Here is a 25,101-nt window from a genome sequence, read left to right as displayed (position 1 = left end):
CAATCATCTATGCAGCGGTTTTCCATGGAATCCTTCTCCATATTTCTGCACCCATTACTGCTTATCCACAGCAAAGTGCTGAAAAGCTCCTTCATCTGTTGTTGTCAGGGTTCTACCTTAGCTTCGTATCTTGCTGCAATAATCTCCGTTGTCGTTACTTCAATGGACGCAAAGGTCTCTATTGTTTTGGGACTGCAATTCCTAATTCAGTCTTAAAGGTTGGAGGACCAGTTATCTCGTTTGTAACCACTGAACTTGGATCTGAACATCATACCTCATCATTTACCTTTGGCTGATTCAAACATATCACGTTTAAAAAGTCTTTCTTTTAGATCTTGCTACTGCTGCTTGAGTGAGTGAGATTCATGCCTTAGATGTCAACAGAGTTTGCTTCGAACATGCTCTGCACGGGAAAGTTTTCTGGGCTTGCGATGGGACATAATGGCCAAATTCAACTTCCTGCACAACCTGGTTATTCACTATCCCGCCATTGATGTCTATCTTGAATCCTGAAGATATTAAAGATGTTTCCTTACGTCTAGTACGTGGGCTTTGGATCTACCTTGATGCGATGAAACCTCTTCAGTGTTCCCCGGCAAGTGGCTGTGTATTCTGCTTTCTCTGCCAGCTGTTACGGAAGTCTCCCGTACCACAATTTCTTTGGGGGCACGGGTGGCCCAGTCGTCTCAGGCGCCACCATTCGCTGTGCAGAGTTGCGTCCCTTGGGCACGCCAGAAACCTATGATTGTGGGTTCGAATCCCGGTTCGCCCCGATTATGTTTCTAGGTTTGTCAGCACCATACCCATGCTCGTGTGTTTCACCGAAGTGGTAAACGTCCGAGACCTGAATCACTTAGGGCTTTCCTCCCACATTAAGCTGACATGCCGCGATATAACTGGAATACTGTAAAAGCGGCGTTCAACCCAATTTCTTTTTGGATTCGTTTGGTTATTCTCCGGGCTTATGTACTTATGCTCATGAAACTTGTGTTGCCACCTCTGCTGTAGCTTTACACAGTAATTGCTCTTTGGCTGCAATTATGGATGGATGTTTTTGGAAATCCGACACAGTTTTTGCATCCCTCTACCTCTGAGACATCTCTGTTACTGACATCCAACATCTGCATCAATTTGGGTCCTTGGTTCTTTCCAGGACACATCTGCGCAGGTAGAGTGAGGCATGGACCGGATCCAGTTCCTTCTACTTCGTGTTTTCTCTTTAAATATACCTTTGCTTTGAGTTTATCAGTCCCAGCCAGGTTCCTGTGTCCTGATCCTTTATTATGCTCACTTCTGCCATGTGCATGTGTTGTTGGGTATTGCTTCAATGATCCTTTAGTGGATGTGGTTGATGGTCCTCTTCTTGTCTTAACCTATCGTTTCAATCCCTGAGGCGTGATTGATGGCTTTGACGATGAGTTAAAAGAGATGCTAAACTGGCTTGTCCTCTCATCCATGGGAGTGAGTAATACCCCTGTGTTGTAGTTTTGATTGGCAGGATTCCATTTTCAAATCGATGATAAGTCGTTCATTGTATTGTGTGGCTTTACAATTACACTCCTCTACGTATGAACACGTTTCACCATGTTCACATGTTCCCGATCTCATGTGTTTCACGTATCAGGGTCGTGTTTCTTCCTATCCAAAGTATTCTCTTTATGACACTAGACAGTGTTATATAAAGGTATCATCCAAAACTGGCTCCCACAGGAGATATCGCTTGGATGAGATCGAGCGATATCTACAGTGTAGATATCGCTTCAATGAAATTGCATTACATTGCTTTGCAGACCATTGTGACATCATTGGATACCATTGGTTACCATCAACATCAACACTCGGGTGTGATTCTCTATTTGTTCTGTATCACTATATAGCACCAGCTTCTTTGTGAATATCTCGCGGTTGTTGCCTTTAGAGGTAAGGGATTTGCGCCCTACCATCCAACCAAAGGATAAATGCATAGTGTGAGATAGGATAACTTTTTTCTAAATTTGTAAATTTTATAATGAATTGTATATTTATATATTTATCTTATCTCACATGCCATATGCCCACCTGTCCATCCCGGCATCATATTTCCTGTAGCCTAATAGCTCTAGAAAGAGAATGAGTTGGCTGGAGAAACCACATGTTCAATGTGTGTAGGTTGCTCGGCATGAAAAGCATGCATGACCCAGATTGTTGGGAGGTGACCATGGTGATGCGAAGATGTTAGGGTGAATTGTTTTTTTTTAGAACCCAGAAACCTTTGTTTAAACACATGTTCACTTAGGATCAAAAGAAGAATGAGTGAGTGAGTGAGTATGGTTTTACGCCGCTTTTAGCAATATTCCAGCAATATCACGGCAGGGGACACCAGAAATGGGCTTCACACATTATACCCTTGTCTGGAATCGAACCCGGGTCTTCGGCGTGACGAGCGAACGCTTTAACCACTAGGCTACCCGACCGTCCCAAAAGAAGAATGAGAAATGCATAGTTCAGGATAGGACAAATATATAAGTATACAATTTGTTGTAAAATTTTCAATTTTCTTTTTGTGTTAGTACCAGATAATATTGTGTGTTTTCAGATCCTCTCAATGATCGAGGAGGCTGCAGGCACCAGACTTTATGAGACAAAGAAAGAATCTGCTCAGAAGACAATTGAGAAGAAAGATGCCAAGCTTAGAGAAATTGATGCTGTAAGTTCCTTTTGGCTCATCTGCAAATTCACATTCAGAATGTCTGTTGGTTTTATTTATGGAATTAATGTCAACCTAAACATTAGCTTTGTTACAAGTACACCAAGCTGATGAGTGTTGAAGAGGATTAATTCTTTGAATAGATGTAAATTAGCCTGGATACCAGGGAATGACAAGAATGCCAGTGAGATCCAAGGGGTTACTGCCCTTGTCACTTTTTGCTGGTCAGCAGATTCAAGTACTGTTGTATGAGTTACATGATACTCAATACATGAATGCAGGCCTCATGATAATTACTACTGAAATGGGGTTGTCACAGTGGCCCAGTCTTTTCAGGTATTGTAATTCACTGAGGAGTGTTGCATCCTGCAGGCATGCCAGAAACCTATGACCGTTGATTCAAGTCACATTTTCGCCCTGATAATGTTTCTAGGTTTGTCAGCAGCATTCCCATATCAGGTTTTCACCAAAGCGGTAAACATCTATGACCTACTTCCCACATCAAGCTGACACACCATGATATAACTGAAATACTGTCAACACTGGCTACAACTTCACTCACGCTCAAACTCTGGGGCTCGGGTGGCCCAGTCATCTGAGGCGCCACAATTCACTATTCAGGGTTGTTCCCCTTGGTGTGTCAGAAACCTATTATCCTCGTTATCCCCACTTATGGGTCTAGGTTTGTCAGCACCATGCCCGTGCGTTTCACCAAGGTGGTATACGTTTGTGACCTGCATCACATTATGTAACCAGTGAAGGTCCAAGGTAGAAAAGGTCCTCAGCAACCCATGCTTGTCGTATATGGCGACCAATGGGATCAAGTGGTCATGATCACTGACTTGGTTGATGCATGTCATCGTATGCCAATTGAGTGTATCGATGCTCATGATGTCAATCACTGGATTGTCTGGTCCAGACTCGATCGTTTACAGACCGCCGTTATGTAGCTGGAATATTGCTGAGTGCGGTGTTTAACAACAAAGAAACAGAAACAAATCTCACAATTAAATGTGGTACCTATCTAAAAAAAACCTTGATTTGTACTAGGTGCTGAAAGAGGACATAACTCCCACCCTGGCCAAATTGAAGGATGAAAGGTCGTCCTACCTGGAGTACCAGAAGATTGTCAGAGAGCTGGAGCATCTCAACAAGCTGTATGTCGCTTACCAGTTTGTGTGTGCTGAGGTAGGATAATCATCCCAATTCATTACCCTTTCACCAATTAATAAACATGATAAACATTTAATTTGTGGCAATATTGTGAATCGATCTTATATTCTGATATGTTTTGGAATTGTGTATTATTTCTGCTGCAACAAATTTGCAGTTACATTTACAAGATATGACACCCAATATTATATGTGACGGAATAAAGATGCACCATTTGTTTCATGGGGGATTTGTGTGAACTGTTCAGAAATCATGTGCAGCATATCGTGATAACAATAAAGACATTCTGTGGTAACACTTAACTGATTGTTAGTTTTGTCATTATTTGGTACATAGTGGAAACATCTCTTCTTAACTTTCATATTTCTCCAATATGTTTCTATGGTTCATATTTCTTTTGGAAGTGAGCTTTCTTGTTTCTTTTGGTAGTGAGTATATATAGCAAACATTTTTTGCATCACTATCTGGAGAAACATTCCCTAAAGATATTATGTCTACATTAAGGTCAGTATTTATTCCTCCAATAGTCCACTAACATGTATGGAGACTTTCAAAGTGTTGTGCCACAGAATATGAGTACTAGGTATACAGTATTTGGAACAAGTGTTCAGGTTAGAAATAGATCATTAAAATTTTGAACTGAAATTAATGCTCAGATTTGTCTGTTGGTTTCCTACCGACTGCATGATGTAATTTTGTTAATTCTCTGATTTTCCGATTTTCAGGGTCGAAAAAAGAAATCTTCTGAAGAGCTGGAAGAAATGCTGGAGCTGATTAAAACTTCCAAAGATAAAATTGTTGAGGTATACTAAATATGAAATATTTGTCAATAACATAAAGGTTGAATATACCTTTCAGATTTCACTTTATGTCTTTTTCAGTACTTGTTAAAGCACCTAACTTTGCGATGGACCAGTTGCTGTCTTGCAATAACCTACACACGTCTGTTTTCTAGCCTGTACAGATGTCATGATGTTTGGTTATTTTTGTTTAACACCACACTCAGCAATATTCGAGCTATAGGACGGCGGTCTGTAAATGATCAAGTCTGGTTCAGACAATCCAGTGATTGACATCATGAGCATTAATCCACACAATTGTGATACAATGACATGCATCAACCAAGTCAGCGAGCCTGACAACCTGATCCCGTTAATCACCTCTTACGACAAGCACAGTCACTTTTTACGGCAAGCATGGGTTGCTGAAGACCTATTCTACCCCGGATCTTCATGGGTCTGATCATGTTTCATGTGATGCCACTTGCTTGTCACATGAACTGATCCTGTTTGTGTTTCGAGTTACAGAAAGCCCAATGGTGGTCACAGAAATATACATTGATCACTTATGCCCTAGCAGGGTATGTGGTGCTTTTACGAGCTGAATGTTCATGTACACTCCTTGACCTTTGTACAGTCCTTGACCTTTGGTCTTGTGCCGAACACGTGTAACTCCTTCTGAAGAACAGTGGAGATATAAGTACCTTATTGGATAGTAGAGAAAATTTAATACTGAGTAATGGCTAGTATATCATGATTATGGTAGTTTTAATTTTGATACATGTATTTATTGCAGTGATAATTGGCTTTTGTCTGTAAGTGTCAAGCTCATTGATCAGCTCTATCTTGACATTTTCATTTTCAGACTGAGAACAAAGTGAAGGAATTGGATAAAGAAATTGCAGAGTTGGAAAAGAAGAGAGATGAGGTTTGTGTGTCAATAGTTCTGGATGAATAAAACTGATATTCGCTGTAATAGTAGTAGCAGCAGCAGTATTGGAAGTCGAATATTGATGAAAGTGGCTCAAGGACGAACATCCAATTTGCAGCTATGTTGATGTAGGTATGTCCTTTGAAGGTGTAACAGATGGGAGGGGGGAGGGCTTAAAAAATGTATGTCTCAGGAAATTGAGTTCCCTCGCAAAAAATGATGAGTCTTGAAACCATCAAACTACAATCTCAGGTCCCTCCCAACCCCAAGTTTATATCAGTGTTTTGTATCAGAGGTACTAACAATAACTATCAAATCCCTGGTGATTGTCATGAAGCCCTTGGAGCCCAAATGTCTTTATATTAGCCTGGGTAAATTAAAAGGCCCTTGTAATGTTAAACAATAGGGAAATTTGTACCAGCCCGCAGGAATTTGTACTAGCCTCGGTCTAGTTGGTGTGTTAATTTCTAACCCTGCACTGTGTTTTCAGTAATCTCTTGAAATTCAGAAATAGCATTAGACTAAAGCCCAGTATTTTCATTGTGCCAAGGTGGTGGTGGTCATCATAATGTATCAAAACTATGGCACATGGCAAAACTACATGTTTTCACCCCCATATATGTGTGCCTCCTGTCTTTAGGAGTCTGGCCATGTGATGGAGAAATTGGAGGAGAAACTAGCCAGTAGGCAGAAGATGGACGCCCTGGCTCAGAGCTCTGTGGACAACAAGAAGGAATCCATCAAGGCTGAACAGAAGAAGAAAAAGGAACTCAACAAGAACTGTGACGATGTAAGTTGGAAACATCAGACTGTTCCATTATAATACTGATGAAAACTCAATCAGTTTAAACGGTTACTTGGAAACAGTTTTTTTTAGTAAATTCTCCAGTAAGCTGCAGAATTAACTGAAATAAGAGCCTTTGTAATGTCTGTACTTGACTAATTTGTGCATCAAATACTTTTTCATATGCATTGGTTTTAAACAAATAGTGTTCTTAACTTCTTGTTTGGGGGATTTGATCAGGTCTCTGGTACCTCATGTTTGTGGCTAAGTGAGTTTTCATGCTAAGTGAGTTGTTGCTCATGCCTTAGTGGTTTGCTTGGTCCCGACCTTCCTCTATATCACCCAGGCTAGCATTTCGGGAAACCTACACTATCCACTGGATCCATTTCCGTGGTTCTTGTAATCTCACATTACCTGCCCTTGATTTTCACATTAACATTAGGAAAAAGAAAAGGGAGGTAACTGGAGGATGGGTCCAGGCAACATTCATCTATTCATTGGATTAACTCAGCAAATCAAAATAGGCAACAAGCCTTATCTTCCTCACAAAAGGCATCTAAGCTGCCTTAGTTTGCTGTGCAGAGATGTTCGCTGTTAGTCCTGATTATTTTTCTAGCTTTGACAACACCATAGTCACGCTTGTGGGTTTCATCAAAGAATTTAGCGTCTTCCGACTTTCCTCCCACATCAAGTTGGCATGACGTGATAGATCAGAAATACTCTTTCACTTCTTGCATAAGGTAAACATGGTGTATATTTTCCTTAATTTAGAACAAGAAGGCGTTGGCAGCTCGGGACAAGGATCTTGACAAACTGAGCAAAGACCTGGACAAGTTGAAGGAGCAGAGTGAAACTGATCATGAAGCTCATGTAGCAGCCCAGAAACACTTCCACGCTGTCAGCGCTGGTCTCTCCAGCAACACGGACGGAGAGGATGCCACGCTGAATGACCAGCTCATGAGTAAGGCTTCATTTACTGTCTCAAATGTACACTTTGCTGTCTTCATGTATGCAATATTTGTTCATGGAAATCTCTGTATATATCATTCCTTTGTGCACTGTTGTGATGATTATGCAATATTTTTTTACAGCTGCAAAGAGTGAAATCAGCACTGCTGAAACCGAGACTAAACAAGCCCAGATGAAGTAAGTGTAATAACTACTAAACCTAGTTATAGATGAGAAAGAGTGATAGATGTTTATGTACATTCAGCTATATACAGTTGCATCTACATTGGTGAGTTTGGACTGGCATAATCACTTTTGATAACACTGTCAACAATCAATGCAGCCTTGGTATTTCTCAGAGTGTAATCACCCAATCCTTATTTCAGTCTTCTCTCTCTCTCTCTCTCTCTCTCTCTCTCTCTCTCTCTCTCTCTCTCTCTCTCCTTTGCCCTCTCTCCCTCCTTCTCCCTTTCCCCCTCCCTCCTTCTCCCTCTCTCCTCCCTTTCCTTTCTCCCTCTCTTCTTCCCTCTCCCCCTTCTCCCTCTCCTCCTTCCCTCTCTCTCTCTCCCTCCTTCCCTCTCTCCTCCCTCTCTACCTCCCTCTCCCTCCTTCCCTCTCTCCTTCCCTCTCCTCCTTCTCCCTCTCCTTCCCTCTCTCCCCCCTCTCTCCCTCTCCTCCTTCTCCCTCTCCTTCCCTCTCAGCCCCCCTTCTCTCCCTCCCTCTCCCTTCTTCCCTCTCCCCCCCCCCCTCTCCCTCCTTCCCTCTCCCTCTCTCCTCCCTTTCCTTTCTCCCTCTCTCCTTCCCTCTCCCCCTCCCTCCTTCCCTCTCTCCCTCTCCCTCCCCTGTCTCCTCCCTTTCCTTTCTCCCTCTCTCCTTCCCTCTCCCCCTTCTCCCTCCCCCTCCTTCCCTCTCTCCTTCCCTCTCTCCCTCTCCCTCCTCCCCCTCCTTCCCTCTCTCCCTCCTTCTCTTCTCTCCCTCCCTCTCCCTCCTTCCCTCAATCCTCCCTTTCCTTTCTCCCTCTCTTCTTCCCTCTCCCCCTTCTCCCTCTGCATCCTCCCCTCTCTCCCTCTCCCTCCTTCCCTCTCTCCTCCCTCTCTCCCTCCCTCTCCCTCCTTCCCTCTCTCCCTCTCCTCCTTCTCCCTCTCCTTCCCTCTCAGCCCCCCTTCTCTCCCTCCCTCTCCCCCTCCCTCTCCCTTCTTCCCTCTCCCCCTCTCCCTCTCTCCCTCTCCCTCCTTCCCTCTCTCCTCCCTTTCCTTTCTCCCTCTCTCCTTCCCTCTCCCCCTTCTCCCTCTCCCTCTCTCTCCTTCCCTCTCTCCCTCTCCCTCCTTCCCTCTCTCCTTCCCTCTCTCCCTCCCTCTCTTCCTCTCCTCCCTCCCTCTCCCTCCTTCCCTCTCTCCTCCCTCTCTCTCCTCCCTCCCTCTCCCTCCTTACCTCTCTCCTTCCCTCTCTCCCTCCCTCTCCCTCCCACCTCTCCCCCACCTCTCCCTCTCCCTCCTCTCCCTCATAACTTTGGGTTTTTCTCCCACATCAAGCCTACATGCCATGCTATAACTGAAATACTCTCCAAAGTGGTGTTAAACCACACTTCCTCAATCACTATGGCCTATCAAAGATGTGGTGTGACTCTTTCAGGCTGAAGCATGCCCAGCAGGAGGTGAAGAAGAAGCAGACTGAGCTGAAGAAGACGGAGCAGGGATACAAGAAGGATCAGGCAGCTTACGAGGCCGTACAGCAGAGCATGAACAAGATTCAGGTACGTTTTCATGTTGCTGTGTTGAAATTACAAAGGAAAATCGTTCTGCCCAAATCCGGTTGCTTTTAGAGGGTTTCTGGGTCCAAGTGCTATAGGTGAAAGCCTCAAGTTCCATTATTACCCATCACCCCATTAATTTATAATGGTATTCCTTACTTTTTCATGGAATAAACAAGAAAAAAATGGTTATTAGAATTTAGAAATTACATTTTCCTTTCTTCATGTTCTTTCTTTTCAGTGAATATGAATTGTATTTGTTATTATGAGAAAAGTGTGTTGATGGTAAATTGGGTACAATGTGTTATGCCTATTTCTGGTATTCCGTATCATATGGTTATGCTGGGGGAAATGGCTAAATCATTTGGCTCCACGTTTATGATTGATGTCAGCCGTAGTTGAGGTAAGATATTAATCAATAGGTTGTTGACTGTGTGCATGTTTAGGCTGAGATGAAGAAATTGGGATTTGAGGAGGGTCGTGATGAGAAACTGCTCGGGGAGAGGAGAAGTCTCAGTCAGTATGTCCAAAAACTGCAGGACAGGGTGGAGACGCTGGAAGCAAGGTAAGGACTTGACTCGCATACTTGAACAAGCGCCATACCGCCAGCAGGATGCTCTGACATAGAGATTTAGCTGTGTTTAGTCATGTTAGTAGGTCTGAAGGGGCGGTAGGGTAGCCTAGTGGTTAAAGCGTTCGCCTGTCATGCTGAAGACCCTGGTTCGATTCCAGACATGGGTTCAATGTGTGAAGCCCATTTCTGGTGTCCCCCGCCGTGATATTGCTGGAATATTGCTAATAGCGGCGAAAAAACATACTCACTCACTCACTAGTAGGTCTGGAAGAATACACTGTGTTATGTATTGTGATAATGGTAATACAATACTTTTGAAAATATTGGTGTAATACTATAAATGTATTTGTGTTTTGTTTTTCAAAGTGTATAAATGTAGCAGTTAATTTTTCCAAGTCAGGATATCAAAATAAAGTTTATCAGTACAGATTAACTCTCATTAACTACTAGATCCGTGAAGATCTGGGGTAGAACAGGTCTTCAGCAACCTATGCTTTCTGTAAAAGGTGACTATGCTTGTCATAAGAGGCAACTAACGGGATCGGGTGGTCAGACTCTCTGACTTGGTTGATGATGCATGTGATCGTATCCCAGTGATGTCTTTCACTGGATTGTCTGGTCCAGACTCGATTATTTACAGACCACTGTCATATAGTATTGCTGAGTGCGGCGTTAAACAACAAACATCATTTACTACTATGCTAGGCAATGTCATACAGAAAAAACTGTCTACACAGACTCATAGAATTGTTAGACCTGGAAATGGAAAACTTGTGTGACTTATTTCTAAAGATTAGAAATTGGTTAAAGTTAATCTGGCTTCTTTCTTAAACTGAATGAAAAATGTGATCTGTAATTTGCTGTTTTATTTCCAGATTTCCACAGCTCAACTTCCAGTATACTGATCCTGAGAAGAACTTTAACCGTTCTAAGGTGCACGGCTTGGTGTGTAAGCTGGTGAAGGTGAAGGAAGTGCGCACCGCCACAGCCCTGGAGGTTGCTGCTGGGTCAAGAGTGAGTGCTGACAGGACTGATTCATGTGTTACTTTGGCCTAAGACCCGTGAAGATCCGGGGTAGAATAGGTCTTCAGCAACCTATGCTTCTGTAAAAGGCGGCAATGCTTGTCGTAAGAGGTGACTAACGTCAGGTTCGCTGACTTCATTGATACATGTCATCGTATCCCAATTGCGTGGATCGATGCTCATAATATCAATCCCTGGATTGTCTGGTCCAAACTAGATTATTTACAGACCGCGTCATATTGCTGGAATATTGCTGAGTGCGTTTGAAACATCAAACAAACAAACTTTGCCCTGTGGTTTTCTATATATATTTTTAGGATCCCCACCATTAAAAGTAACATATTTTTGCAGTCTGACCAAAGTGTCTACTAGCCCAAAACTGGCTCTTTGCTTCACTGTCGGTAGATTTTTGTGTCATCCTGTGGACAATTATCTGCTGAGCTTACAGTTTCAATGCTTACTTGATGGGACAGAATGTTACTAGACGTAGGCTTTAGACGAATGATTAAAAATTTGTATAATTGATTTAAAAACCATGTTTACCAGCAGAAACGGCTAACATCTCCAGGGATGCTACACAATTTGAACATGTCTAACTCTGCTGTGATGAGATGGATGAAGATGATGAATTGTAATGTGTGATCAGCATTCTTCTCCCCCAGAGTGTTCCGCCTGTGTAGAAGGGAGATGAGACTGAGGAAGTTCAGATAGATAACAGCCTATTGTGTTGCAGCTGTACAATGTAGTGGTGGACACGGAGGTGACGGGCAAGAAGCTGCTTCAGAAGGGGGAGCTACGACGGCGGTACACGATCATCCCTCTCAACAAGATCTCTGCACGCAGCATTGATAATGCTACAGTCAAGAGAGCACAGGACCTGGTAAAAGACACATCCTGTTTCCTATTTTAACGTCTTCCTATGTTTTCCTAAATTTTGGCAGACATTAATTCATTTTATAGTGGAGAAATATAGTCAAGATTGAAGGAAATGCACTGTAAATAAAAGCATTTAAGGGATATTATAGAGCTGGGCCTGAATATTGTTGTTGAAGATATACAGTTTTTCACTGCATGGAGGAGCCCTACTATTTGGGAAGGACCACTGAAGTACATCCTGTATGTCCAGTAAACAGTTCAACCCATGGAGATCCTGGGTAGAATAGGTCTTCAGCAACCCGTGGAGATCCGGATTAGAATAGGTCTTCAAAACTCATGCTTGCCGTAAAAAGCGACTTTCCAAGTCATACGAGGCGACTATCGGGATCGGGTGGTCAGGCTCACTGACTTGGTTGATGCATGTCAGAGTATCTCTAATGCATGGATCGATGCTCATGATGTCAATCACTGGATTCTCTGTTCCAGACTCGATTATTTACCGCCGTCATATAGCTGAGTGCGGTGTTAAGCAACAAACCAAACCGTGAACAATTCTTTGTGGTAGCACCTGCGGCCTATTATTTTAGTTTTAAAACAAAAGAATTTTTCATAGTTGGTCCCTAATTTCTTCTGGTAAAGAGATTGTAAGAAATAGTGTTTGTACCATGGTTCCTCAATGATCAGTGAGTTTCGTGCTGTATTTCAGGTTGGCAAAGACAATGTGAACACAGCCCTTTCTCTGATCGGCTATCAGAAGGACCTGGAGGCAGCCATGCAGTATGTGTTCGGCTCGGCCTTTGTGTGCGAGGACATGAATACAGCCAAAAAGGTGACATTTGACGAGAAAGTGATGAAGAAGTCGGTCACACTTGAGGGAGACTCGTTTGACCCTGCTGGCACCCTGACTGGAGGTATGATAGTCACTGGCAGTTCAACTGGAGGAAATTGCACTCTATTCTGAACCTGTTGATTGTTTCAAATTATTTTACCTGTCATCTTGGCTTGGATTTGTACTGATTTTTGTTATTTCATTCACTGATTAACCAAAACATGAAATTGTGGACATGATTTATGCGTATTTATAGTATTTGTTTCTTTGAGACTGAATGTTGTCAAATAACTCAGACTAATATTTCATTTGTTCTGTGAGAGCTCAGGGTTCTAACCACTTTCAAAAGAATTTCCAAATGTATGCCACAACAGTGAAGATTGCTTGCTTTGGAATTGTCTGTATGGTGTTTAAAAGGTATGGTGTAAAAGGTAACTGAAATCCTTTGACAGTCCTAAAGTGTTCATCATAAAAACTTCACTGGTTTGTTCACTAGATTCCTTCATCGCCAGTGCATACATATGGCCGCTATGCGGAGTAATCCATATATTTAACCAACGTATCAAGCGAGGGAGAAGCCAGCAAGTGCTTACAATACACAAACATTCTTTGACAGCTTTGAATCAGAGATACATCCCCTATTGCATGACATGCTTGCCATAATAGGCAACTGCTCGTTTTTAGAGGCGACTAACGGGATTGGGTGGACAGGCTCGCTGACTTGGTTGATCCATGTCATCGATCCCAACTGCTTGGATCGTTGCTCATGATGTCAATCACTGGATTGTCTGATCCGGACTCGATTATTTACACAGACCGCCGTCCTATAGCTGGAATATTGCTGAGTGCGGCGTAAACCAACAAACCAAATCAACCTTTTGCATGACTTCGGGATCCTTTCATTAGCTTACTAGAAATAGACAAGTGGTATTACTATGCCGTATGTAGCTACAGGTGATGTAGGAACATGTGTATACAAACCTGTGGAGTGTTGACGATGTGAAGTGCTTGAATCTGGGCTCCCTGTGCTTCCCCAGGTGCCCGCGCACAGACCAGCTCCATCCTGGAGAAGCTGCAGGAGGTGCTGGAGGTGGATGAGCAGCTGCGCGCCAAGAGAGACCAGCTGCAGAAGGTGGAGAAGGAGCTGGCTGCCATCAAGTCCACCTCCGAGAAGTAAGAACGGCATGGCTTGCATGGAGTAGTACCAATGTTATGAACTCAAGATTTGTCGGCTAAGGCTGTATCAGTGCTAAAAAGAGGCAGAACTTAAAGTACTTAAAACTTGCCAATGTGAAACTGACATTGTGTTCTACTTTTCTCCTAAACAATTAGTGGTATATAATTGGGATTGCCTGATAGTTACCACTGATGCCATGCTTGACTTCTATTTCAAGTATTAAAGTGAAACTAGTCCTGATATATAACTAGTAAGTAATGCTTTAAAAAGACTCACATCATGCAAATTAGGATTTCTTTACTAATTTCATTATTTCCCCAACATATAATGCAGGGGATATTGTCATCATCTGATCTGTCTGACTCTGTCTCTCTGTCCATTGTATTTCGTTTCCAGAGCATAACTTGCAAACCATGAAAGAGCTTCCATCCAAACTTGGTACATGTATTAGCCAGGGGCTTAGGTGGTGTCTCTTGTCATCTTCTGATGACTCTTGTTTCAAACGACTGCCTCCGTGGTCTAGTGGTAGAGCGTCCACCTGGAGAGAAGAAGGTACGGGGTTCGATCCCCGGCCGGGTCATACCAAAAGACGTTAAAAGATGGTACTTGTTGTTACCCTGTCTGGCACTCAGTATTAAGGGGCTAAAACAAGGACTGGTCGGCTCGGAATCAGTATACTGTGTCTGAGGTGGGGGTATTCATGTTAAACTGCGGCATGGTATCTCAATGAGCTGGCACTTTAAATCGGCATCAGTCCGGACTAGTACAAGCAGCCACACACACACGTACATGTACTTCGCTATATAAGTGCAATAATCTTGGACGTGACGTTAAACCCCATTTCACCTCACCTCACCTTGTTTCAAACTCCACAACCTGCTACTTTGTTGCAATAGTTAAAATGTCCTGATGATCACTGTCAGTAATGGATTGCCCTCCTGTCTAGGTTCACCCAACTGAAACAGCAGTATGAGTTGAAGAACCATGAGTCGGAGCTTGTGAAGGCCCGGCTAGAACAGAGCACCCATCACCAACAGCTGGAGGAGATCAGCAGTCTCAACAACTCCATTGGTAAGAAGGCTATACACTGTTGACATTGCTCTTAGGAAAACCAGGTCATTACAACGTCTTGTTATAACTCAGTGGCACTGGCGGCAGTTGTTTTGGTGCTGTGATTTGTTGTGTAGAGTTCCTTCCCTTAGACATACCAGAATCCTATGATCATTGGTTCGAATCATTGCCATGATTAGATTTGTCAGCATCACATGGTGCCCGTTGGCTTCACCAGGGTGGCATACGCCAAAGCCCAGCATCACTGTGGGCTTTCCACCCACATCATGCTGACACACACCTGTATAACTGAAATACTGTTCAAAGCAATATTAAACCAAACTCAGTAACACTTTTGTAACTGAATTGCTTTAACGTTTACAGTCACAGTGCTAAGTCTCAGCAAAGTCTGTGAGTTCATACCATATTGAAGAATATTTCACTTATGTCGCAGCATTTAGATGTTAAAGGAAAGCCCAAACAAATGAAAGGTGAGATGTTTAATGAAACCCAGGGCACAGGTATATAGTACTGGCAGTCCAAGGATCACAACTGAGGTGAATCTAGGATTGAACCCACAAACTGCACTGTGCAGTCTTAGAAATTGGCACTAGTCCTTGCCAAACTGCCAAATAGTTAAGGTATCATAAGGATTATTAGAAATTTGCACTTTTTAAGGGTTTTGCTATATGTTATCATTATAAGGACTAGCGGTCTAAAGCTGTTAGTTTCTAAAAAGAAACCTAGATAGTTGGAAGGGATATGCAGTATTTCTTCCAACTATCTAGGATTAATGTGCCTGTCCCAATGCTTGTCGCAAGAGGCGACTAATCGGATCGGGTGTTCAGGCTCGCTGACTTGGTTGATGCATGTCATTGTATCACAATTATGTGGATCGATGCTCATAATATCAATCACTGGATTGTCTGGTCCAGACTCAATTATTTACAGACCGCCGTCATATAGCTGGAATATTGCTGAGTGCGGCGTTAAACAACAAACGAAGATGATGATGCAGCACTGACTCCCTATTGTGCTTTGCATAATGTTTTCCTTGAATCCACATGCAAGATTTGGTGTTACAGAGGAGCAGGAGGGGATCCTGAAGAAAGCAGAAGAGACGCAGAATAAAGCTGCCAAGAAGGTGAAGGATCTCCAGGACAAGATCAAGAATGCCAAGGCCATCCGGGAGAAGGAGATGAAGGAGGCGGAGGACAGTGTCAACAAGCTTAAGAAGAAGATGCAGGAGTCCAGCAAGAAGACCAAGGAGAAGCTGGTGGTAGGTTATAGTCGGACCAGCCTCTGTCACCATCTAAAGTGGGCGGTCGGGTAGCTTAGTGGTTAAAGCTCGTTAAGTGGTTAAAGACCCGGGTTCGATTCCCGACATGGGTACAATGTGTGAAGCCCATTTCTGGTGTCCCCCTCCGTGATATTGCTGGAATATTGCTAAAAGCGGAGTCAAACCTCACTCACTCACCATCTAAAGTCCCCAGACCCCTATGCCTTTATGAACACCTACAGGAAATAATTGTTTAATGTGAAATTTGCAAAACATGCATCTTTGGCGCTGAACTAGTCCAGTCATATGACCTCAAAACTAACAATTATACGTGTATAAATAGACTGCAAGTGATTCTGTGGGATTTGATTGGCTAACCAAGCAATTACTTTTGCGTTTGTTTCCATGACCCTCAAAGAAAGAAGACACACCCACTAACAGACTACTTTTACCTCATATGCTGATAATAAAATGGGCGTGGTTTGTGTTGCATTATTGCGCTGAACGATATCAGTAGTATTTTACTGTTGTCTACATTTTATGTGTGTTAATGATCAAATATCCAGCCTGTGAAGTTAAGTGAACTTGCATATTTTGCACAATGATTTTTACGTTAATGCCTCCATAAACGCCAAAAAAACAACTATTGATGTCAATTCTTAAGTAAAGGACACATTTTGATGTTCATATGGGATTTTTTTATAAGACTGAAGTGACGTAAATACTGACTCCTTGTTCCACGTTCTGGTGTTCCTACAATTTGTCCCTCATGATCCACTGAACACAATACAAAGTGATTGGTGTATGTGTAGGAGGTGGATAGCATCAAGCTTGAGGCGGAGGAGTTACGGAAGGAGATCGTCAACTACGAGGAACAGCTGAAGTCTGTGGACACCAACACTGCCGATCTGGACGAGCAGGTGAAACAACTGCAGGAGAAGCTGCAGGAGACAAAGGTAGGAAATGCTACAAACTGGGAAAAGCCCAAATAAAAAATTTTGGTTACCCAAAATGACAGTTGTCCTCGGGAAAAATCGTCTTCCGCGTAAACATGGTAAATATATAATCAAAGATTGAAAAAAAATTCTCCAAAAAATATTATCATTTTCCGAATTGTCCTGTTTTCGATCAGAGCTTTTAGCATCATACACCCCTTAACTATTAATCATGACACAATATCATCAGATCATGATGCTGAAAGTCAAGTGGGCATATGTTGTGACCTGGTTGTACTTCGTAAAGATCTTCTCCGAAACCACTGGACCATTGAAGCTGAAGCTTCACATGCTTGTTCCCACCAGAGGTGACAACTGAATTTGTGCAAAAGGTTCTTATCTGATTTTCAATATGGCCACCATTACTCATCCATTTTGTAAAGTAAAATATTTAATTATCCATGCTGAAAGTTTTTGTTTTTGTTGACATCTTTAACTGTTGACTGCATATACAGGTGAGCTACAGTTCCCTTGCTCTATTATTTTGTTTTTGCCAAAGTTTTGTGAATTTCAACACCAGTCTTGAAAAAGGTTTTGTAAAGTACTTGAATTTTACATATTCCACAACAGCAGACCAACAACTGACAACATGCTTCTTATTTGGGGGAAGAATAGGTCTTCAGCAACCCATGCCTGCCGTAAAAGGCGACTTTGCTTGTCGTAAGAGGTGGCTAACAGGATCAGGTGGTCAGGCTCACTGACTTGGTTGATGCATGTCATCTATCCCAATTGCGTGGATCGATGCTAATGATGTCAATCACTGAACTGTCTGTTCCAGACTCGATTATTTACAGACCGCCGTCATATAGCTGTAACATTGCTGAGTGCGGCGTTAAACAACAAACAAACAAACAAGGCTTCTTTTTTGACAATTAATACAATTATGTTGACACCTTGTTTATATTTCCATATTGTGAATTATTATCTTGTTTGTGAGACAAATGTGCATTTCCTCCTTTACTCACACCAGTGTGGCCAGATACCTGGCTCTACTCATACTAAACAAACATATTCAGTAAGGAAATTGGTACTTGTCTACTTAATTTCAAATCATTAAAACTGATCTGTTTCAAATCACTTATTGTGATATATGGGGATGTGTTTGCACCAAGACTGGATTAAATTGAAAACTGGACTCTGTATGAAGCGAGAATACAGTCCAGTCTAGTATGATTCGCATTGCATCACATCAGGGAACCATTTCAGGATTTGGAAATAGTGACTTTCAGGTTTAATTTCAAACTACAATAATAATGTAGATATGTCTCTATTGTGCATTGTCAATACTGCACAGGATTGTTTTGGGGCACTGGTAGCCCAGTCATCTAAGGTGCCACAATTTGCTGTTCAGAGATTCATTTCTTGGACATGCTAGAAACTTATAATCGGATTTTCAAATCTGGGTTCACCCAATTATGTTTCTAGGTTTGTCAGCACCATACCTGTGTTCATGGGTTTTACCAAAGTGGTAAATCTAAGCCCCGCATCACATCAGGCTTTCCTCTTACATTAAGCTAATATGTTCAAAGCAGTGGCCCAGCTCACTCACGCACTCACTCATTCGCTCAGGCTTGTATACACCATGTTCCTCCATCACCAATGAAGACATACAGCCACTATGCTGTGTAGTAACATATTTTTTAATGATTCAAGCCACAGCCACCAGTGACTGTGTGCTCTGACCATGTTGTGACCCCCTGTTTGTGTAGTGGATTGACATGTTAGAGGGCCCATGTTGTGACCCCCCGTGTGTAGTGGATTGACATGCTAGAGGGCCCATGTTGTGACCCCCTGTGTGTAGTGGATTGACATGCTAGAGAGCCCATGTTGTGACCCCTTGTGTGTAGTGGATTGACATGCTAGAGAGCCCATGTTTTGACCTGTGTGTGTATAGTGGATTGACATGCTAAAGGGTCCATGTTGTGGCCTGTGTGTGTATAGTGTATTGATATCCTAAAGGGTCCATGCTGTGACCCGTGTGTGTATAGTGGATTGACATGCTAAAGGGTCCATGCTGTGACCCGAGTGTGTATAGTGGATTGACATGGTAAAGGGTCCATGCTGTGACCTGTGTGTGTATAGTGGATTGGCATGCTAGAGGGTCCATGTTGTGACCCCCTGTGTGTAGTAGATTGACATGATAGAGAGCCCATGTTGTGACCCGTGTGTGTATAGTGTATTGACATGCTAAAGGGTCCATATTGTGGCCTGTGTGTGTATAGTGTATTGATATGCTAAAGGGTCCATGCTGTGACCAGTGTGTGTATAGTGGATTGACATGCTAAAGGGTCCATGCTGTGACCTGTGTGTGTATAGTGGATTGACATGCTAAAGGGTCCATGCTGTGACCCGTGTGTGTATAGTGGATTGACATGCTAAAGGGTCCATGCTGTGACCCGTGTGTGTATAGTGGATTGGCATGCTAGAGGGGCCCATGCTCTGACCCCCGTCTCCACTGTGTGTATGGTATATATGTTAGAGGGCCCATGTTGTGACCCCCTGTGCGTAGTGGATTGACATGCTAGAGGGCCCAGGCTCTGACCCCCTGTCTCCCCTGTGTGTGCAGGCTGCAGTGAAGGAGGCCCAGGGAGAGGTGAACCAGCAGAAGGAGCTGCTCAAGTCGCGCAACAAGGACATCAACAGCATGGTGGCAGCTCAGAGGGACCTGCAGAAGGAGAACAACAGCGCTCAGCTCAAGATCCAGGAGATGGAACACAAGATTACCAAACACCAGAAAGACTCCCGAGATGCTGTGAAGCAGGTGAGTTACTGGCACCAGATGTTGGTCATTAGAAACTCTCAACATGATGTCTGAATGGGGATTCTTTTTACAAGTTTGGTTTGAATTATTTGTTTTGGTATTTGGTATTTATGTAAAAAAATGGCCAAGAATATAATTTTGTTGGTCGATTTATCAACATCACATTACTTTTGAACTCTCCTTACTTAAAGTTGACCATGTTGATGAATACCTCGAGGATTTCTGCAATGAGGTTGATTTCAGCTGCCAGTCTAAGGCATTGTAGAGTATCCTGTATAGATCCGGCTTAGAAATGGTCTTCAGCAAACCATGTTTATTGTAAGAGGTAACTAACTGGATCGGTTGGTTAGGCTCACTGACTTGGTTGATGCATGTCATCATCTCCCAGTGGCAAAGATTGATGCTCATGATGTTGCTAGGTTGTCTGGTCCAGACTCATTTATTTACAGACTGTCCCCTAATAGCTGAAATATTGCAGCATTACACAACAAACAAACAAACATCTTAGAGAAGGGAATACAAGCACCTCTTGTATCCCTTTTCATAGTTCTCTGTCTAAAATAAAATCTTTTGGAACTGATCATGTATGACTTTTTCATAATTTCACAAAGTTCCTAAGTAACTGGTTCCTGTGGCCACTTGAAGACTGACACAAACTTTGTTGTAGGTTGAAGCCATGATAATGAAGTATGACTGGATAGCTGATGAGAAGAAGTACTTTGGTCAGCCAAATACAGCCTATGACTTCGAGACCAACAATCCCAAAGAAGCAGAACGCAGGATCCAGAAACTGCAGGAGACCAAGGACAAACTCTCCAAGAATGTCAACATGAGGGCCATGAATATGTTGGGCAAGGCAGAAGAACAGGTCTGTTGGGACTCAACTTAATCGGATTGCTGTTATTTGTATTTTGGGGTTTTTAGACTTTTTGTTTTATTAATTATTTGAAAGTTACAGAAATAGATTACCTAAATGCATGACTCATTATCATCAAAATTATTCATTGCACACCAATGGGGATTCCTTTTTAGAATACAGGTCCCCAGAAACCTATGTTTGTCACCTCGTGGGGATTCCTGTAAGAAACAGGTCCCAGCAATGTAGCTTGTAGTAGAAGGCGACTAAATGGTCATGGATTGGGTGGTCAGGCTTGATGACTTTGTTGATAACAATTTACTGAATCCCAGTTGTGTTGATCAATGATTTTGTCAATCTCTGGAATGTTATTTACAGGCCGCCAAAATAGTTTGAATCTTGTGGAGTGCAAATGCCAAGCAAAAAATTGACAAAAACATTTGTTTTTGTTATGTACGAATGTCAGTTCTTGGTGGATAATATGTAATTTATCCTTGTAGTACAATGACCTAATGAAGAAGAGGAAGATTGTCCTTAACGACAAAGCTAAAATTGCTGCGGTCATCAATGAACTGGATGAAAAGAAGAACGAAGCTTTGAAGAAAGCTTGGGAGCAAGTCAACAAGGTTGGTTTCATACCTATATTGTGACCTGCGATACAGAGGATGTTATGTCCAGAGTTGGCTGTAAATTGCATCAGGACCTGTTGACTTCTGTCAAAAGTTTCCTCAGAAATTATACTTGCCAGAATTTGTTTCTATAACTTATGCCCTCAATGAAAGAACAGTTTGTAGTAATCATTTCAAGATTTTGTCATTTTAGGTGCTGTTCTTAAAATTACTTTCAACAATTATTCTAGATATTAAATAGAATTTATAATCTGTGCATTATGTGGTTATTGAATTGGGGTCAAATCCACCTAGTCCAGAGCATCAGTCAGACTTGGGGTTGATGTAACATAACATTCTCGGGAAAAGAAATATTCCTTGAATGTCCTTCCATATTTCACCTGGTCTATTAAACCCGCTGTCAAATAGTTTCAAAACTATAGTGTCAGAAGTCGGTTAATACTGAATGATTATATGAAACAATTTTCCAAAGGTGTGAGGATTGACATGATTCAGAAATCCCACAACCCTCTTGTACAAGATTGCTGAAGTTTTATCAGCATTTGTAGTGCCATTGCAATGTAGATAGTTATGCCCCTTAGTTTAGCCGAGATCCACTGATCAAAGATTTGTATTCTAGATCTGGCATGTTTATGGTCCTTGGTCTGTTAGCTGTTCCCCTTGGGTTTTCTATGTAAGGTGACACGTGGTGATATTAATGAAATAGTGTCTAAAATAGTGTCAAACTTGACCCAATCACACACTAACAGCACTTCTCATGTTTTGAAGTTTTTTGGATCTCATTTGATCTCCGACGTTTTGTTATAAGACATTTTTATGGAGAGGTGTTTGTTTCAGGACTTTGGTTCCATCTTCTCAACCCTCCTTCCTGGAACACAGGCCAAACTCTCACCCCCTGAAGGGCAGACTGTCCTTGATGGCCTGGAGGTCAAGGTCGCATTTGGTGATGTGTGGAAGGAATCATTAGGTGAACTTAGTGGAGGTCAAAGGTGAGACATGATTGTTGTTTTTATAATACTATTACTGTTCATTTCACACATGGCACTAACTGAAACATCTCACACTTGACTAAACATGGCCACCATACTGTGGAGCATGTTATCATTGTAGAAACTAACAGTTTTATGATACCTTAACTATTGGGCCGTTTGACAAGGACTATGGAACTAGTTCATTATTGAACTACGGTTTATCTTTTTTCTTAATCTGTTTGGGACGACTCGCCCGAATGGCCCTAACGCCAAAAGGTGTGCATTCAGCGTCCACCAGCACATCCACCAGGTCGTTGACCACATCTGGGCCAACGTCACTTTCTCATTTCTAACACTGGTTATCAATTGTGTCGACATGTCTGAAAAATTATTCAAAGTAGCATTAAACTCACTGACTCCTCTCTTCCAGATCCTTAGTGGCATTGTCCCTCATCTTGTCCATGCTGCTGTTTAAACCTGCACCTATCTACATCCTGGATGAGGTTGATGCGGCTCTTGATCTCTCACATACTCAGAACATCGGCCAGATGATCAAGTCTCACTTCAAACACTCGCAGGTAATAGTCGCTCCTTGTAGGGAACCAGTGAAATAAAGGGGTTTGATACACTTTGCTCATTCTAAAGAGGGGATTTAGTGGTGTAGAATGCCAGGTTGTGGTGAATACTTGGAAGTACATGTGTGATAGTGATAGACCAGTGAAGATCCAGGGTAGAATAGGTCTTCAACAACCCATGCTTACCGTAAAAGGTGGCTATGCTTGTCGTAAGGATCGGGTGGTCAAGCTCGCTGACTTGGTTGATGCATGTCATCGTATCCCAATTGCATGGATCGATGCTCATGGTGTCAATCACTGGATTGTGTGGCCCAGTCTCGATTATTTACAGACTGCTGTCATATAGCTGGAATATTGCTGAATGCGGCGTTAAACAACAAACAAATCTTCATATCATAATGTGACACTGCTGTGATTTGATCGTCAAAGTCCAGACCATGGCAGCATGGATTCTTTTAATACTTTGTTTCTAAGTTTTTCTCGTAGGAGTGGTGGGATAGCCGATTGGCTAAAGCGTTCCCTCATCACACCGAGGTCCTAAGAGTCTGTGTCATGCATCACTTCAAGCACTGCCTCCAACATCAAGCCATGATATAACTTTATACTGTTCAAAGTGGCGTTAAAACTCAACTCACTCACCCAATCAAGTTATGATTTCTCATATATTGCATTTCAGTTCATCGTCGTCTCCCTCAAGGATGGTATGTTCAACAATGCTAATGTACTGTACAAGACCAAGTTTGTTGATGGAGTTTCCACAGTATCACGGCATGTACAACATACGTCATCGCGATCAACCACATCAGGCATTAATGACAAGGAAAACGAGAAAACAGGAGGCAAGAAAAGGGCGACATCAAAGCGAACAAGGATAGAAGATACTCCAGGCTTTTAGAAATACAAGATCTGGATAACTTGTTGTTTGTGTACAAGTGCTAATTGTATATATCAGTTATCATTAATGACAGTGTGGACGTTTCAAGGTTACCAGTATGTTGAAAACTGAAACAGTCTATTGCACTTGTGAATGTTTAGCCATAGGTACTTAAATCTTGGATGAAATGAAGAAAGTTTTGCACCAAGAAATACATAGGACTGCCAAAATGTTTTATATCAGGAAATGTTTTTTCTAATTTAACTTTTATCATGCAACACGATTTCAAAAGAGAACTGATTATCATTAACTCATTTCTTTTCAGTTTTTTATTTTCTAACATCAATTTTCTTAGATTGATCTAGAAATGTAAATTCTGAAACATTTGAAGTGAGACATATGACCATCTTTTAATCATGTAGTCTGGTGGTGTGCCTGAATAGTTTTCACCTTTTATGCCACATTTTGGGGGGTGATATATGAACGGATGCTATCATTTTGTCAGAAGGTGTATTGACCGAAACACTGAAAATTCTTTGAAATTCAGTCAGTACAGTTTTGCATTGAAAAGAATTTTAAAATGGATTGTGCCAGCAGGGGAAATGGGAGAACTGTGTAATGTGTGATCTCTTTCACATTAAAACAGTCATACGCTGGTAATAATTTCGTAAAACTGCTGTCATAAATATGACTGTATTTGTCCATCTATGGAGAGTTCCTTGTGTAGCATTATATCATCGGTTTGTATCATTTGTAAATAGAACCATGTCTGTCACTTCTTTCACCCTAGTTCACCCTAATCTGTGTCTATCACTCTGTCACTGTCATATAATCATGTCGATGGATCTTTCACTGATTTGGTTTGAAAGCTTTTGCACATAATCAAGAAAATTAATCATCTCAAAGTGTCTTAAGATCTCTGATTCATGTAACTTTCAGTTCTGTTTAAGTCAATACGTCCAATGTTAATGGAGTCAGTGTCATTTGTATAGGTATTTTGTCAAGACATAATTTAAAAAATACATTCAGTGGAGAAAATAAATAATGAGATGGTACCTATTACGGACTTCTGTTATATATTTTAGGTGTGAAACAGTTCCGATGTCAGACATGTTGGTGCTGTAGTTACTCAAACAGTATGAATTATTTGAATAAACTTTCTGGCATTTTGTAGCTTTTCATGAATATAAACAACCTTCTTATAAAACAATGTACAGAACACCACATTTATAACGAACACGCTGATAACTGACAGATTTAAAGAAACTGTTTGTATTTTTCAGTCCCGTCCATTTGCTCTATATATGTGTTGTACATATGCATATACTGAACTACGGTAATAATGAACTAACCTTGGTGGTCCCTTTGAGATCATTATAACTGTAGTATACTGTAATTGTAATTACAATAATTTGATGAACTTCGTATCAATTCCATTAGAGTTTGAAGCTGTTTCAAGCATGTTTGAAAATCTATTTTCTCTTTACTCTTCTGTTTATTATCTTTAGTTAAATTTGACACGCGAATATGAGTGAGATGTCTTATTTCCAGTTAAACACCTCTCCATCAGTGTCCGTCAAG

At 41.9% G+C, this 25,101-nt stretch overlaps 1 protein-coding gene across 1 annotated transcript in view; it reads left to right on the top strand.

The window, feature by feature from the left end:
• LOC139478519 (structural maintenance of chromosomes protein 2-like) overlaps positions 1 to 23,615 on the top strand; it is a 28,321-nt gene extending 4,706 nt beyond the window's left edge. The window contains exons 4-25 of the mRNA XM_071261011.1: positions 2,576 to 2,686; positions 3,737 to 3,874; positions 4,585 to 4,662; positions 5,504 to 5,566; positions 6,210 to 6,359; positions 7,125 to 7,314; positions 7,445 to 7,499; positions 8,934 to 9,054; positions 9,498 to 9,616; positions 10,501 to 10,639; positions 11,382 to 11,528; positions 12,231 to 12,435; positions 13,391 to 13,526; positions 14,477 to 14,601; positions 15,666 to 15,859; positions 16,672 to 16,815; positions 19,421 to 19,615; positions 20,283 to 20,483; positions 20,972 to 21,097; positions 21,938 to 22,089; positions 22,502 to 22,649; positions 23,323 to 23,615. Of these exons, the coding sequence (XP_071117112.1) occupies positions 2,576 to 2,686; positions 3,737 to 3,874; positions 4,585 to 4,662; positions 5,504 to 5,566; positions 6,210 to 6,359; positions 7,125 to 7,314; positions 7,445 to 7,499; positions 8,934 to 9,054; positions 9,498 to 9,616; positions 10,501 to 10,639; positions 11,382 to 11,528; positions 12,231 to 12,435; positions 13,391 to 13,526; positions 14,477 to 14,601; positions 15,666 to 15,859; positions 16,672 to 16,815; positions 19,421 to 19,615; positions 20,283 to 20,483; positions 20,972 to 21,097; positions 21,938 to 22,089; positions 22,502 to 22,649; positions 23,323 to 23,541 (3,156 nt within the window). The 3' untranslated portion in view covers positions 23,542 to 23,615. The remainder of the gene's footprint in view (positions 1 to 2,575; positions 2,687 to 3,736; positions 3,875 to 4,584; positions 4,663 to 5,503; positions 5,567 to 6,209; positions 6,360 to 7,124; positions 7,315 to 7,444; positions 7,500 to 8,933; positions 9,055 to 9,497; positions 9,617 to 10,500; positions 10,640 to 11,381; positions 11,529 to 12,230; positions 12,436 to 13,390; positions 13,527 to 14,476; positions 14,602 to 15,665; positions 15,860 to 16,671; positions 16,816 to 19,420; positions 19,616 to 20,282; positions 20,484 to 20,971; positions 21,098 to 21,937; positions 22,090 to 22,501; positions 22,650 to 23,322) is intronic.
• The last annotated feature ends 1,486 nt before the right edge of the window (positions 23,616 to 25,101 follow it).

Source organism: Haliotis cracherodii, unplaced genomic scaffold (assembly GCF_022045235.1).
Source record: "Haliotis cracherodii isolate W230 unplaced genomic scaffold, xgHalCrac1.p SCAF_4, whole genome shotgun sequence".
In the NCBI taxonomy this organism is placed as follows: Eukaryota; Metazoa; Mollusca; class Gastropoda; order Lepetellida; family Haliotidae; genus Haliotis; species Haliotis cracherodii.
The sequence above is the reverse complement of the archived record's forward strand: the minus strand, read 5'-3'. Positions and strand labels throughout refer to the sequence as shown.